This window comes from Lissotriton helveticus, chromosome 9 (genome assembly GCF_964261635.1).
Source record: "Lissotriton helveticus chromosome 9, aLisHel1.1, whole genome shotgun sequence".
NCBI lineage: Eukaryota > Metazoa > Chordata > Amphibia > Caudata > Salamandridae > Lissotriton > Lissotriton helveticus.
Genome location: NC_136070.1, coordinates 440,982,917 through 441,000,322, shown reverse-complemented (window position 1 = coordinate 441,000,322; position 17,406 = coordinate 440,982,917). Strand labels below are relative to the sequence as shown.

General features: G+C 43.1%; 1 protein-coding gene across 6 annotated transcripts in view; it reads right to left on the bottom strand.

The window, feature by feature from the left end:
- Positions 1–17,406, bottom strand: part of KLC1 (kinesin light chain 1) — a 406,453-nt gene that overhangs the window by 291,733 nt on the left and 97,314 nt on the right. For all 6 annotated transcript variants that reach the window (XM_078660245.1, XM_078660243.1, XM_078660246.1 and 3 more), the window contains exon 2: positions 3,875–4,136. In XM_078660245.1, the coding sequence (XP_078516371.1) occupies positions 3,875–4,135 (261 nt within the window). In that variant the 5' untranslated portion in view covers position 4,136. The remainder of the gene's footprint in view (positions 1–3,874; positions 4,137–17,406) is intronic.

Below are 17,406 nucleotides of genomic sequence, written 5' to 3'. Positions count from 1 at the left end.
AAGAGATGCACATGTTACTTTGTTACTTGATGTGAATGCAATAAGGTGCTGCAAATAAAGTAACAAAATAACATGTGCTTCTCTTCCACCTGCATGAGCAAGCCACATACCCTGGCTGATAAGTAATTTAGGATTTTGAAAATCATACTTAGTCCTCTACTTTTATCTGTTCGATCTTTACCATGTTATTATATTTCAAAGTTACAACTCGGCTGTACATTCTGTATAGTGAGTTTTACACAAATGGTGCACTGTGCCTCATCTTAATATTCATACAACGCCTTTAAAATTAGGCTTTGTTTGCTCAATTAAGCTACCCAAGTGAGTCAAGGAATGTTTGGAGGACCTGTTTTCAATCTGAGACCAATTATCCAGCATCCTGGCCAGTAGGCTAAACATCACTGATACTGCTAGATTGTGAAAATATCTCGGAGGATCTGGGAACAAGTCCGAAAATTCAGTCTTTGACTCGTTTTCATCATGCGCAACCACCATGCAAAACCTTAACGGTTTGGTTTTATCTAATCCACTAACAATGTTGCGTTCATTTTTTTATCTGAAAGTGTGGAATGTGTATACATATATCCATTAATCTTCACATTCTCTAAAAAGTGCTACGGCATGCAAAGGTGACAGATGTCTTCATGGAATGCAATTTGAATAAATGTTAACATTTGACCACACATTTCCACCTCTAAATGGATCCCCTGAGTACACTACTTACCAACAACATTAGGATCCACCGACAAGCAGAGAACACACAATGACACTTCATACATTCCTTTGTGGATGACATTCTGTGACTTAAAACATGCCTTGAGCAAATCCCGAACGGTTTGTTAAGCACCTACCTAAACCTCAGCATAACATAGAATTGCTCCTGTTCTCCAATAGTCACCATACCACCCCGATTCACAGCTGTTAAGCAGACAATAGCCTTGAAAGCTTCACCACCCAGTAGACAGCGGATGCAAAATCACTCCGGGTCACCCATGATATAGATCTCGTCTCCTAGGAGCAACTCATAAAGAAAACTATAACAGCATTATACTAGTTCTCCCACTTGAAAAAGGGAAGCCTTCCTACTCAAAACACAGATCAGATTATCAGTACAACCACTAGACCTCTCCTACCTAGACAAAGGCAACACTCTACTCAACAGCTGTCCTGAATCTACAGAGGCACCTCTGAAGGGCTTCTTACAAGCTGCACCTCACCTTCAAAAGTTCTTGTAGAAGTTCAACTCAGACACTGAATGAACTTTACTGACTCCGCTTCCAGGCCTGCACAGCCTTCAAGATCAGTTGTGTCACGTTACAAGACCTTTAAACAAAAGCCTTCAAGTACCAGATTGAAAGGCTAGAGTTCTTGGCTGGAAACCCAACACGAAGAGCAAATAATCTGCCAAACTGGAAACAAGAAATGCAATAACTAAAACATGAGAAATCAAGCATTCTTTGTCTACACACACAGGATATGGAACATCACCATCGGCATCAGAATGGTTCCCATCTTCCTGCATATCAGAAAGTAACTAAACACACATCTTCACAAAGCATTTTCCCTCATTTGTTAAGTACCCACTTAACTGTTTCCTGGCTGTAGTCTTCTTAAATAGGAACCTAGAGCTATCGCAGTTTAATTCCTCTGTTGCTTTCCATATAGGTGCACATTTTATAAATGCTCCATAGATAAATTCACACGTATTGTGGTGCAAGTGAACTCATTTGAAGCTAAGAAAATAATCACTGAATTACATTCAGAACAACTAAACCCGTCTAAATAGTTAACAGGGTGTGATTCTACCCGTTCTTTCGAAACTATGTAAACTGGACTCTGGATACTCAGACCAGGATCAGCAACATACAGTTGACAATTAGTGCAAAACATGACTGTTCATCTCCTTTCTGCTTTGTGAAAAGTGTTGTCAAGACATTGAGTTTCTTGATAATTAATGGAACGCAAGTCGCACACTTCAGTGGTGAACAGGAATCATCCCTTAAACACATTGGGCGACACACTACTTTTACGGTTGTTTCAATGCCACTTTCGTGTATACTATCAACTGCCTCATGTCTCCTTTTCGGATATTTGCTGTCCATATGTGAAGACTGCAGTGAGCGTCATGGCTCTGGACCAATAAGAAAAGAATAGTCTAACTCAATCACTTCAGTACTGACGTTGCCAATGGAAGGCAGGATCAGAGGTTGGAGGGTATAACATAAAGGCGGCCTACAATGTAACCCACGTCTGCACACTGGCCAGTTTGGGGTCAAGGATGGGACTATCATCCATAAGTGTATGGAAAGTACCACAAACTGGCTCAGAAACAACTTCCTCCAATTCAATGGAGACAAGACAGAAGTCGTTTATTGCACTACGAGCAAAATATCTCATCCCCCTCCTGTCGACTTGCGAATCACCTCCTCAGATACACCACTAACTCCAGCCAAAACAGTCAGTAATCTAGGCTGTGCTGATCGACAATAAGCTTCAACTGGACTCACAAATAAATAGAACAGTTGGTACCTGCTTTGCCTTGATTAGAGCGCTACAAAAGATTCTCCCGCTGTTGCCAGCCCAGCCCCTGCCGGAGCACAAGTAATAAGAAGCGTCATTCTGAGCAGGTTGGACTATTGTAACTCTCTACATCTTGGAGCTCTGAATTCCTTGGAACTAAAGTTACAAAGAATACAAACAATAGCTCTAAACCGGCAGAGCAGGTCCTCTACATCTCTGGCCCTAAGAGATCTTCATTGGCTGCAGATTCGGCATAGGATACATTTTAAATCTCTCTGCATCATCTTCAAGGCAGCACATGGTCTGGGTCCTAGACCACTGCAGAGAAAATTCACGTGATACACTCTCCCAAGAAACTTCCGCTCACTGACAGCAAATTTGATCAACATCACAAAATTAAAAAGAACGAGGACTGGAGGGAGAGCCTTCAGCTCCGTGGCCTCACGGATGTGGAACAAACTTCCAAACAACATTAGGCAAAGTGAGACCTTGATGCAATTTAGGAAGAAGCTGAAGACTTGGCTGCTCCAGAGGGAGAAATAACTCCTAGATGCAGTGTCTTCAACTCACTCAGGTGTCGTACCCTGTTTCTTTTCCCGTCCTCAATGTACTGTATGCCCCATCTTAGGATGGATGATTAACCACGCCATAATACAACAAAATACTTTCTAAGTGCCAGGATACCCGTTGGGTGACAGCGCGCTATACAAGTTCAGTTTACATTATATTACATAAGGAAGTACTTTTCCTGGTGAGAGGTACCTCACAAGTCAACTAGCTTTCAGATTCCAAGTTTTAGTACATGTTGCTGGTGCAAACATTAACAAATGCCTCAGTGCGTTTTCTCTCCAAAGAAAATGCGTTACTGTCTGAACAACTCTCCATGAGCCATTACCTGGCACTATATTCAGTCATTTTTGGCACTGTTACAATGCTTTGCGCACACACATTTGTCAATAAGTCTGTTTTATGTTTTAAGTAACATTTTCACTGGTGGTTACAATGTACCACTCAGAAGAGAACGTGTTCATCAACTTAAAAAAACAATGATGATGGTGTTCTGGGTTGACAGAGTTTATAATAAAACCCTTCCATTAATTGTTTTACACAATACAGAAATAAACAAGTATTGACTGTACCAAAGTCAAGAAATAATTAGAAAATATCAGTGCGGTCTTATTAAGATACTGGCATATGGTGTGCAGAGATTCTGTGGCACTAGGCAGCACCCCATTGCACAGATTTCAGACACACTCACCTACATTTACAACTGAATACAGTAGTCCTAGGCCTTCAATATTTTTGTCTTTGTACACTAAGTAGAAATATAGGTTGCATTCCACAGTACACATACCTGCGCTTCACCAAGCCCAAGCTCCAGCATTTCCAGGGACTTGCGGATCATGATGGATTTCTCCTCCACCAGGTTTGTCTCGTCATCTTTCTTTAAGCATTTGAGTGTGTCGAGTAAGCTCTGTAAAATAGAGTTGTGCTCATTCTTCAACGCCTCCAGCCCCTGAATTACTTGTTTTGTTTTAGAAATGATTTCATCCTGGGTGAGTTTCTCCAACTTGTCTTCCTTCAGGTACACCATTGTGGACATGTTGTCATACATTCTGTAAAAAATACAAACATGCAAAAATGGTTAGTTTTTTTTTTTTGGAGCATGCAGTGCTCTAATCAATAACGGCCCCACCACAATGTATTTTTATGTTGTACGTTTATTTTATTTTTTTGTACAGGGCTCATGAAGAGTCATGGCAGAAATCAGTAACATCACAATCATACCCTGTAATTGTACTTATAAAAACAAAATATTCAAATTTACCCTGTAGGAAATACAAAATGAGGTCATATATTTCAAGCAGCTACTTTATTTTCTAAATGATTTGAGAGACTGTGTGCTAGATTTCACTTTGAAGCCACTTTAACATATCGTCGTCGTCAGACTATAATTAGATATTTTGTAAATGTATTTTGCATGCAAATGCCAGCATTAATGTACACTGGGTCATGTATGTACAATTGTATCACATTCACACCTATACCATAATTAATCTAGGTTTATGTACTTGTGTACTGCATGCCAGTAACCTCGTAGAGCAATTGTATTAAGAGGATTCACTGAATGAGAAGATACAAAAAGAAATATATGAGAGAAGTTTGCAATTCTCATAGCTACGTTTACGTAGTGCTACGGCAACATATTGTCTCCAGAGTTCAATAAGTAACAAATCATCGGCTAAAAACTCCTCCACGTCTCGGACCTGAGCCAACCAAATCCGTTCTGACAGATTAGCCAATACCCCTCTCAAGAGATTTGGTGACACCTAATTTGATAGACAAGTAAATAGCCCACACATACAACTCGATGGCGTCCCAGGCAGATGATAATTTCAATACAAATTTTAGATATAGTGAGAGCCTAGGTTGAATGTGTTCACCACGGTAACCAAAAACCCAAACTAAATGGTGCAGGTAGGTGGAGACCCCTTCATGGCTTTCAGCACACACCACCCGGCACCACAAAGAACAAACATTGGCATAGCCAATAGGTCTCGCCTTTGGGGCGTTGTAAAGTGTTTAGACAGAGCTATTGGCTTTGTTGTAGAGCGCTGTGAATGTAGCACAGCATGTTGAAAATGTATAGGTTATAATAAACAAAGTGAATTAACTATTTCTGTCACCTTATATCTAACCGAAAAAACATTTTATACAACTGAAGTATTATACTAAAAAACAAAATTAATACAAAAAATGTGTTCTAGTTTATTTGTTTATGCAATGCTGACAATTTTTCCTTGCTTGTTGTTATTCATTTTTGTTATACTTTTTATTGTTAGGTGTGGGATATAAACAACTGGAGGGTGGATGTTGTGAAATAGTATTTTAATTACAGAGGATTAGTGTAGAGTAATTTGTGGAGAATTAATAGATGTCACATTTTTATGCCAAATTGAAGTGGTGTGGAGTGATGCTGAGGTGGGTGCGAGTAGTGGCAGAGGTGATGCTCATGTGATCCAGAATGATATTGAGGTGATGCTGAAGTGGTGGTGCGCTGGTTCTCAGGTGATACTTATGTGATGCTGAATGATACATATGTGGTACTGAGTGATGCTGTGGTGGTGCTGAGTAAAGTTGTGGTGATGAGTTATGCCGATGTTGTGTAGCTGAAGAAATGCGTTACTTACCTGTAACAGCAGTTATCCAGTATTGGTGTCTTTCATAGATTCACATGCCTGAATCATTCCCCGTCGTCGAGATGGGAGCCCCGGTAATAGAAAAGTAATGTCCTATAGACATACATAGAGAAAAATAGGCCTAAGGGTCTTGCCTTAGTAGCCTATCTATGTCCTTTTGTAAAAAGGACCAAATTTCCAAAGGTAGCCAATCAGCTACCACCTCCCTCTAGAACCTTCCTGCCAGGAGCCTCAGTCTCTCAGATTTTCGTACGCACCAAGCTAGGTAGACGTAACATATGCTCTGTAGTGAGAGATGAGTCCTTCCTGGGGAGGTGGGAGGGTGGCATGTGAATCTATGAAAGACACCAATACTGGATAACTGCTGTTACAGGTAAGTAACGCATTTCTTATCCAGTATTATGGGTGTCTTTCATAGATTCACATGCCTGAATCAGAATAGCAAGCAATACATTATGCACATATGCGATGGAATATAACAGTCTGAGATAATACATATCATGTGACTAGATACCATCAGTAATATAAAGAGTAAAGTAAATAAATGTGCATACCATTGCAGGACGGTGGGAAGTAGGAAGGCTCATCTTACTGGAAGAGATGGCGAAGTACAGCTTGGCCCACAGCTGCATCCTGCATCAGTTCCGTGTCCAGGCAGTAGTGTCTGGTAAAGGTGTGCGGCGATTTCCAGGTGGCCGCTCTGCAGATGTCCAGAATCGGTACACCAGCGAATAGTGCTGCCGATGTGGACACAGCTCTCGTGGAATGTGCTCGGACTGAGGAATGTAATGGACGTCCGGCTTTGTCATGACAAAATGCAATTGTTGCCGATATCCATCTGGAAATGGATTGTTTGGAGAGTGGCATGCCTTTTCTCGGCCTGCTGAAGGCAACGAAAAGTTGTTTGGTCTTTCTGAAAGCTTTCGTTTTGTCCAGGTAAAATTTTAGACATCTCTTAATGTCCAAAGAGTGAAGAGATCTTTCCGCCACTGTGCCTGGGTTCGGGAAGAATGAGCGAAGCACAAGTGGTTCATTGAGATGGAAGTCCGAGGGGACTTTAGGAATGAAACGGGGGTTGGTTCTCAATATGACTCTGTCCTCTCGAAATTGCAAGAAAGGATCCTGTATCGAAAGAGCTTGCAACTCACCGACTCTTCTGGCTGATGTTAAAGCTAAAAGAAGTGCAGTTTTCCAGGAAATGTATTTGATTTCAGCCCTATGGATAGGTTCAAATGGATGTTTCATTAATTGATTGAGTACAATATTCAGATGCCACGTTGGTGGTATTCGTCTTGGTCTAGGGAAAGATCTGTAAAGCCCTTTAAGAAACTGTTTTATCAGTCTGTTGGACCATAGTGAAGGGCCTTTTGAAGACCTTGTGAAGCGTGAGATTGCTGCCAGGTGTACCCTGATGGAAGCATGCGCAAGACCTGTTTGGGCCAGATGCAGGAGATAAGGCAGTATCTGCTCTGGAGTGATCCTGAAAGGGTGTATATTGTTGTCTTTACACCAAATACAAAATCGTTTCCATTTCAAGGAATACGTTTTGTTCGTGCTAACTGCTCTTGCTTTAGCTAGGACTTCCTTGCACTCCTGCGGGATGCTTAGGTGACAGAATTCTCGGTACTCAGGAGCCAAGCCGATAATCTGAGAGATTTCAGATTCGGGTGGAGTATCTGGCCTTTGGACATCGAGAGTAGAGAGGGATGTTGAGGCAGTTGGATTGATGGACGGACTGAGAGGCGACGGAGGTCCGCGAACCAATGTTGTCTCGGCCAGTATGGGGCAATGAGAATCAATGTGCAATGCTCCATTTTCATCTTCCGGATGACTCTGCTTATCAGGGGAAATGGCGGAAATGCGTACGCAAACACGTTGCGCCATGCGATGGAAAATGCATTTCCTAATGACCCCTGTTGGGGATGCCAACTTGCGAAGCTGTGGCATTTTTTGTTCTCCTTGGTGGCGAAGAGGTCTATTTGTGGTTTTCCCCATGCCGAGAAGATGTTGTCTAGAACTTGTTGGTTCAGTTCCCATTCGTGGGACATTGACCTCTGTCTGCTGAGAGCGTCTGCTATGACGTTGTCTTTTCCTGGGACATACTCTGATGTTAATGTGATGTTGTTGAGCAGTAGCCAGTTCCAAATTTTTTGTGATTCGCGAGACAGCGTCAGCGAGCGTGTCCCTCCCTGCTTGTTTAAGTAGTGCATTGTGGTCGTGTTGTCCGTCCTCACTAGCACTGCTGAATTTTTGATGCGAGGGAGGAATGCCTGCAGGGAGTGAAGGACTGCACGTAGTTCTAGGAGGTTGATATGCAGAGCCTTCTCTTGCTCCGACCATCTGCCGCTGATTTGTAAGCCTTGAAGGACTGCACCCCATCCTTCGAGAGATGCGTCCGTCGTTATGACGTGTGGAGTTTCTGGTAACAAGAACGTGAGACCTTTGGATAGGTTCTTGAGCTTCATCCACCAACCCAGCGTCTCGGATATTTGTCGAGTGACGACAATGTGATCCTCGAAGGAATCTGTACATTGGGTCCACTGTTTGGTCAGGGCCTCCTGAAGGGGGCGCATTCTGAGCCGACAGTGAGGGATGAGTAGAATGCAGGAAGACATCATCCCTAGAAGAGATTTGAAAATCCTTACTTTGATGGTTGGTTTTGAAGATATTGCGGTAGCTAGAGTCATCAGTTTGTTTTTTCTTTCCAGAGACGGGAAAGCTTTGGAGGAAATGGTGTTTATAGTGGCCCCCAGAAATGTGATTATCCTGGTGGGTTGTAAAGTAGATTTTTCGAAGTTGAGAGTCAAACCTAGGTTCCGGAAAATATCGAGACAGGCGTTGGAAGACAGCTGCGCGTCGGTGAGAGACGGTGCTTTCACCAGCCAGTCGTCCAGGTAGGGGAAGACCTGGTGATTCTGTTGTCTCAGGTAAGCTGCCACAGGAGCCAGGCACTTTGTAAAAATGCGAGGCGCTGATTTGAGGCCAAATGGGAGGACACAAAATTGGTAGTGGAGACCTGCTACTTCGAATCGTAGGAATTTTTTGTGTCGTCTGTGTATTGGGACATGGTAATATGCATCTTGAAGGTCCAAAGATGTCATAAAGTCTCCTTCCTCCAGGGAGCCTAGGATTTCCTGGATAGTCACCATTCGAAACGATTGGCTTTTCAGGAAGGCATTGAGCGCCCTGAGATCTAGAATGGGCCTCCATTTCTTCTTTTTCTGTTGGATTAAAAAGAAGCGGGAATAAAATCCCTTTCCCTTTTGAGCTGATGGGACTCGCTCTATTGCTCCCTTTTTTATCATGGAAGAGATTTCCTTCAGTAACATACGAAGGTGTTTGTGATGATGTTTGTGAGGAGGGGTTAACGGTGGGATGGAGTTGAATTCCAAGGTAAGACCGTGCTGAATCAATTGTAGTACCCACCGATCCGTCGTAATCATTTTCCAATTTTGGAGGAAATGTGTCAGCTTGCCACCAATTTTGAGCGGACAGGATGGTGGGGGGACTGGCTGCGGGAAATGGTCATTGTCTTCCGCCAGCCGTTTTCTTTTGCGATTTGCCCCTGAAGTTCTGTCTCCCGTAGGGGGTCTGACGACTTTGTTGTTGCTGTCGCTGCGGGTATTGTGAGCGATTTTGATTATATGAGTATGTGGATTTGCCTTGATAGGATCCTCTGTATGTGGATTGTCCTCTTCCTCTGTGCCCTCGAAAGGACTGGTTTCTGAATTGTAAAGTCCCGAGGGCCCTTGCAGTATCGGTGTCTTTCTTAATCGTCTGCAAGGCTTCATCTATTTTAGCTCCAAATAGTTGTTGTCCGTCATAGGGCATATCTACAACTTTGGTTTGTACCTCATGCCTGAAGGACGTCGCTTTGAGCCATCCTTGTCTGCGCAAAACTGCGGCGCCTGCAAGCTGTCTGAAGCCTGTCATGGCGACATCGACAGCTGAATCTATGATTTCTGATGCTGACATTTGACCTTCATGAAGGAGTGCCTGGACCTCATTTTTCAAGTCGTCAGGCACGTGCGTGAGATATGGAGCAATATCTTCCCATAGTTGCCTATTGTATCTGCCCAGCAGAGCAATGGCGTTGGCCACTTTGACCATCATGGCTGACGTTGTGGAGAAGCGTTTGCCTATGCCATCCAATTTCCTGCCCTCCTTGTCTGGTGGTGCTGACAGTGGCGAGGATGGGTTTCTGGAGTTCTTCTGGGCGGCTTGAGTGACGACCGAATCTGGTTTTGGATGTGAATTAAAACAAGTGGCTGCCGTTGACGGAGCTCTATATTTTTTGTCCAGTCTAGGGACCACTATTGAAACAGATGCAGGAGTTTGCATGAGTTGTAGCCCCTGTTCCCAGATATGTTCTATTATGGGAATGGACCGTGCCTCCTTCCTTATGGGGTCTTTGAAGTCATACAAGAAACAATCCGTTACTTTTGTTTCCATTGCCATGTGAAATCTAGTGGCCGCTCTCTCTATTAAATTGTGGAATCCACCGATATCCACTGGTGGAGAGTCTGATGTGCTGGGTTCCGGTGTGGCCGGAGAATGAGCAACGTAATCCTCATCATCTCTGTTTTGAGAGAGGTCATCTCTAACCTCACCTTCCTCAGGAGGTTCGTCGTCATCATCAGAGGATTGTATGTTGTGAACCTGTTCATTGTCTTGAGGAATAACCAAAGGTGCTGGTCTTGCCCTTGGTGATCTTTGCTGTTTGGAAGATTCTTGAGAATTGTCATGTGAAGGTGTCGCCGACGATTCTGGGAATCGCTTTTTATAGTCTGTGATCAGGAATTGAAGATCATTAACTATCTCAGCCGGCAATACGATCATTGGAGTGACTTGAGTATGTACCTGAGCCCGAACAGTTTCTTCCGTAAAAATAACATCATCTCCGTCATCGTCAGTACTCTGGCATTTGACATTGAGATCTGACGGGCTAGTAGCTTGTTCGAATTGTTCATCATCTGATTCGTCAGCTTGTAGTATGTGAGAAGGAAGCAGTGATTGAACCCTACTGGGTGATGTCAATTCGGGCGTAATAGGGAGTTTGGTGACCTTTTTTGAAGGAATTAACTCCGCTTTTTTCCATGGCGTCGATGATGTCGTCGTCGACGAGGTCGTCGACGGTGTCGTCGACGGTATCGACGTCGATCGTTTTTCAAGCGTCGAGTGTCCCTTCGCCGATGAAGCTGTCGTCGACGTGGCGGTCGTCGACGGTGCGGCTGTCGACGATGTCTTCGTCGACGCGATCGTCGACGGTGCCTTCGCCGTCGTCGATGCGGTAGTCGACGGTACTTTCGCCGTCGTCGATGTGGTCGTCGACGGCAGTTTTGTCGTCGGCGGCGTAGTAGCCGTCGACGGTGCATTTGTCGTCGGCGGTGCTCCTACCGTCGTCGGTGTCTTAGTCGACGATGCGGTGGACGTCGACTGAATTCTCGTCGACGATGTCGGTGTTTTCTGTTTTGTCGACGTCGACGGTGATGACGACGGAGTTTTGACAAACGATTGCTGTTTTTTAATAAGTACAATCGACGATATTGGCTTACCCGTCGTCGACGAGTGGGTGGTCGTCGTCGTTGAAGTCAAGGCTGACGATGCCACCGTCGTCGAGACTGTCGTCGTCGATGTGGAAACATAGTTCGTTTTTCTTGAAGAGAATGTCATGGAAGTAGACGACGAGGACTGCGATGGCTTTCTGAAGGTTGCAGCATCCTTCACAGACGTGTCAGATCTTGCCTCAGAAGACTTTGAAGTAGTCTTTTTGTGAGGGACGTCTGGATGGCCAGGGGAAGCCTCCCTTGGCCTTTTTAAGGACAGTTTTGAGGAAACTGAAGCCATTTCACTGCCCTCCGAGGAGAGCACCTCATCATCTCTGGTTTTGAGTCTGTTTAACCAGAGGAGCAGTCTGCCTTCTCTATCCTTAAGTGTTTTGGAAGAGAATGTTCTACATACCCTGCAGTCCTTTACTGTGTGGTCAGGGTAGAGGCAGTAGAGGCAAGTCTCATGCTTGTCGTCGACGTGCAGTCTCTTCTTGCCACAAGAAGAACAAGCTCTGAAGAGTCCTTTTTTCTGTTGTTCAGCCATAGTTTAAATATAATCCAAGTTTTTTGAAGAAAAGTAGAGAATTTGAAGAAACCTGAGGAGAGCTCAGGTGGGGACTCCCTAGCACAACGTGCGGTAGAAAATCTGAGAGACTGAGGCTCCTGGCAGGAAGGTTCTAGAGGGAGGTGGTAGCTGATTGGCTACCTTTGGAAATTTGGTCCTTTTTACAAAAGGACATAGATAGGCTACTAAGGCAAGGCCCTTAGGCCTATTTTTCTCTATGTATGTCTATAGGACATTACTTTTCTATTACCGGGGCTCCCATCTCGACGACGGGGAATGATTCAGGCATGTGAATCTATGAAAGACACCCATAATACTGGATAACTGGTGCTTATGTGGTTCCAAGTGATATTATTTTTGTTCTGTGTTGAGGTGTTGCTGTATTGATGCTGAAGTGGTGCTGTGTTGGTTCTGAATTGCTGCTGGTGTGGGGCTGTGCAGGCGCTGAGCTGGTGTTGCACTGGTGGTGGTGCACTGATGTGGAGGTGGTGCTGAAATGTATCATTATATTTTTATTGAAATGGGAATAAACTTAACTGTTTAATTGAGATCTAATCTCTCTCTCACATTTTGCATGATGCCCTTTTTCACCTCCTAATATACCTTACTCACGAAAATTCGGTCCATATTAATGGGGTTGCCTTTGGTTTCTGTTCGCTGATTGCATTTCCCTCCCTAGAGAGACTCATACCAAGTTGCAGGGGGGCATTTTTCTTGACAACGTATTCTCTGGACACTCCCTGAGAAGAATGGTCTTTAGACTTGAAGCTTCATCAACAGCAAAATTCCCACAAGTTCCCTTTTACTGTTGAATTCTCATAACCCTACTCATACATAAAGTTTGTCTGCCAGGTACCTTAAGGAATATGTATCTGAGAGAGAGCTAAGGCTGCTTTGCAACTTCTGAACGCTAGATGGATAGAAAACAGTTTTCGAGAAGAACTAAATGAATGATTAAGTCTGGATTTAACAAGCACAGACCAGAAGTATAAAATACTGCGCAATCATCCTCAGCACAGTTGGGCCTAAATATACGGACGATTAGATGGCAAACAATGTCCTCCTCACCACCAGCTTAAATTAACAGCGCCATACTGAAAAGGAGCTTTAACATACCGCGTAAAAGAAAGTAAGTTCTCTGCGGCCAGTATTTTCATGACTGAACGGATTCACAAAAATATACGTATATACGCGTTTGAGGTTATTACAGCCCTTCTCCCCATGGAATATAAATGGGTTCCGCCAGCAACAGGAAGACCGGCAAGAAGCATAAGAAGATAAAACAATAAATCAGTCTCTTGCAGTGGTAATGCTCAGAAGACCACCAGGAGAGGGCTTGCTTGGATCCGCGGCCGCCATTTCCCACACTGAGGCTATTATTGTTGGCCTGCTCGAGTTTAAATAACCCTGGCGGTGCGAGGCCCGCACCGCAGCAGGATCAGAGCCGGCTTCATTAAGTGCTGAAAGAAACAAAGCATGAGAGCCCTGTGCGCCTCGGGCGCCGCGCGCACGGAAGCGAGAGCGCAGATGGAAGCGACAGCGCCTCAGAAAACGCTTAATTTCTTCCTGGTCGCAATGCATGGGAGGGTGGACTTGGGGGCGGGAGGAGGCACCATCTGCAGCCTATGCGTGTGTGCGGATGTCTGTGATGACCGAAAATAGATTCTATAGTGCAACGTCAAGGGGTGTCATTCCGTGCTAGGTTATTCTAAAAGTGTAGTCTACAGGACACATTAAAAGAACAAGCGTGGCTGCAAAGGTTAAAGCGATCGTGCTAATTAGACAAGGTTTGTCAGGAATGGGGCTGGCATCCGACCGCACTGCTGCTTGCTCCAGAGTTCCCTAGGCCAGGGGAGTGAACGTTTAGAGAGAAGGCAGGACATGTATGCGCCTTTGGCTAATTGCGGGCTTTCCATTTTTGAAAGCCACACGCAATGACCAATCACTTCAGCTTTTCAGCAAACTTCTGCGTGTGGCTTATTTTACCCACACGCACAAGTTTGCTGAAAAGCTGAAGTGATTCCAAGAGGTCAGTTTCTAGAGCCGCGTATGCGCGCTGCGCTAGGCTTGACCTAATAAGAGAATTGACGGACAGTATCCTGGGAATGTAGTGAATATGCATAATCTTTTATCTTCCATCTGTTGAGTCAACAAGCCACTATAAGTCTTATGAGCTGTGGAGTTAAGAAAGTAAGTCCTCTGACAAACATGGGCATGCCACCAGCTGTCCAATAGTTCAGGGTTGGTGCATAAAGACTATAAAGTGAATGTACTCTGAGCAGAAATGCAGGAAGGCCAGCGACGATCTATCCACTGTATAGCCTGCCTAGCATCCAATTAAAAATCTATGCATATGGAAAAAAAACAATGTCACTAATACAGATTGCAAAAGCAAATACAAATATAAAGAATTCAGGATCATCATATTTAGAGCTCTAAATGTCCAGCAGGGATACTGTACTCCCACAGATACAGCACCTAACTCAAATCATCTTGTCCTGATCATCACATCTGTGGTTGCGGAAACTCATGGGGACACATGTGTGTATGAAATGCATACCGCTCTTGCGGAGGTAGCATGCAAGAGTAGAAAATGGGCCCCACACAGTTTGGCCAACTTGGTAAAGTGTCCTCTTCTCGATTTGCTTCCTGCAATAACAAACTGGACCCCCTGAATTTCACATCTTGAAGTATGTGTCCATGCTCAATCATAGTAATAATCCTTCTCTGCTTTTAACAATGTTTAGCCCCCTGCCTTGTTGACCTTTTAGCTAAATGATCCTATATTGATCATGTATGCACGGGTTAGTGTCCACTAATAAACCCAGCCAGCTCTGGTGAAATCCACCCCTTCTCATCAGTCCAAGCCTTTAGCTGTACAATTCGGTAAAAAATTTGCCTGGAAGATTCAACAGAGAGATTGGAGGAAAAGCAGCAACATCCTCTCAGATCGTTCTTATAATCATAGACCACAAGTCAACAGAATGGTGCACATGTTTAATAAAGGACTGTTTACTGTGGTAAGGATGGAAGCTCATCCAGCAGGATTTATCTTTAGTACATTGTTTGCAATTCCACCTGGACCGGATGCACAAGACCATTTTAAGGATGTGACTTCTTCTGTATCTCAGCAAGCTGTAGGGTGCATAATGAATGAGGTAGAATATTCTTACTGTCCACTGAAATTCGCACTCTCTTCCTCTTAATACAAATTTAGAAAAGTCGCACAGACTTGGCTTCTTAATCACATTAATACCTATTTGAATCCTCCTCAGGCCACGAGTGGCCAGAGCCCAGTAACTGGCTGAGTATTTTTGCTGATTTAGAGTTAGCATCTTACTTCAAGCTTCGGTTATACATTTCTTTAAGCCATAACACCTTCATGCTAATCGCCAGCATCAATTTTTGTAAAACTTTCCTCCTTACTTTTCTTGACTGAAGGAAAACAAACGTTATTTTCACATATTTTATTTTATTTCCAGTCTGGTATCTAGTCACTGCCTGTTATTTTCCGTGCCCGAGTACATACTAATAGTGAAACCACTGTTTTAAAAAAAAAAATGTAATACAGTCTGAAGGCAAGTTTGGATATTTCACATTCTGGAAGAGTGCCTTTTAGCAGCTAATGAGTTTCTTTTATATCGCTAAAAATCTCATATCCATTGCCGTCTCATTTCATTCAGTTCACATTTCGATAACAAGTTACCTTTAATAAATATTCCGTTTTACTTTCAGCTACGTTTATACTCATTTTCAATATCGAGGAGAACATATTTTGAGTGGCTCCTGGAAAGAAAATTCCATTTTAATTATGAGGAAGGCAGAATTTATTAGAATATAGTCTACAATAGACATGATTACCCCTTAAGTAAGTGACTTTGTTACTAATTACCATTTAACATAATATACAAATGTGAAGTAAACATCTGCTATAGTGTTTTGACTTTTCCACTTACCACATGGGTCAATACTATGGCCATAATGGTCAAAGTTCTTGGCAACCATTTATTCAGGTTGTCGAGAACTATTAAAAGTCTGAATATAGATCTATCACTTACAGTTTCAAATAATTCTTCAAGCCTTGCTAACTACAAATCCTTAGATGATTCATTTACCATTAGGTATCTACCAGGTGTCATAACTGGTTTCTTAAATAGTTATTGCTGAAGTGGTACTTGCGCACAGTCATTCACAAGTGTCCTCCTTACCAAACTAGTCAATTCCATACTAGCATATTAGATTTATGTTCTACTTTATCAGGAAGGCTAAAATTAGACAACATAACAAATAAGGAAATTAGGTAATCCTACTCATTTTCATGAATGTCTACACTCTCTGGGTGCTGTAACAGACTTGGTCAGCTAGCCCCAATTCAAGAGATCAGACTTGGATCTCGGCAGAAGGGTTAATCCATCACAACAGTGACTGATATTATGCCTGCAGAAATATAAATCCCATAGGATATAATGGGATTTATATTTCGGTGGACAAGATATCCGTCACCGTTGTGACGGAGTAACCCATCCGCAAAGATCTAAATCAGGCCCCTAGTGTGGAAATCCCTAAAATCTTTGCTAAAACAAAACTGAACCTTCTGTGTCATCCATGTTAAGCCCCTGTGCGTCCATGTCCTATTATCCATGTCCAAGATGAGTGACAAATTTAAAAGGGAGGAGGACTCCCTGCTATCCACAGAATCATGACAAAACTCAACCTTGGTATATATTTATTTTATACTCAGGCGAATTACCCGCTATAAATGCATCAATACCTTTGAAGAAGAGCACATCTGAATTAGTTAGTCCACTTCATACGTGAAGAACAATACAAAATCCACGGTGGTACTTCCCCTTCAGGGTCTACTGGATCATTAACAAATACTACTGTGGCTACGTCAGTACATCATCCCAAAGCAGATCAGGCATTAACTGGTGGTATTTGAGAACTAGTTCGCTATTCATAGCGATCATAAGCCCACTTCCTCTCTTCTGGGTGGAAGATGTTTTAGAAATGCAATGTATGCTTATCCTCGGCTTGGGTAATCTAGGTCCAACAGTCACGTATATTAATACTCCATTACAAATCGAAAGAAGCAAGGTCTGATTCCAAAAGTAAACTGCTTACCTAAAGTGGACTTTTATACATATATGGTTTGTTTTAAAAGCATACATTCAAGTTAAGTGAATACAAACATGAATTTACACTCGAAAAATAATGTTGTCACACATCATGTTACACCAGTTTTGCATACCATTATGTGTGAGTAAATCTGATCACAGGGGCGGGTTGTTTTGAAAAGCAGATTAAGATCAACAAACATGGGAGTTTGTGGGCATTCACAAACTTTTGTAAGGAACACTTATCTGGGAGTTATCCTCTTTTCTGTCAATGGGCATGAGAAAATCTGTATTCAAAATGGGAATAGGAAAGGGGATGGAACACTAACAAAATTGCTAGGGGCTAAAGGGGTAGCAATTCTCTATGGGGAAATATATTTACCAAGTGGACAAAAAAATAGCAAAAAAGTTTTCAAGTGAAATTGCACTTTTGTGGGATTTTTAAACATCCGTAA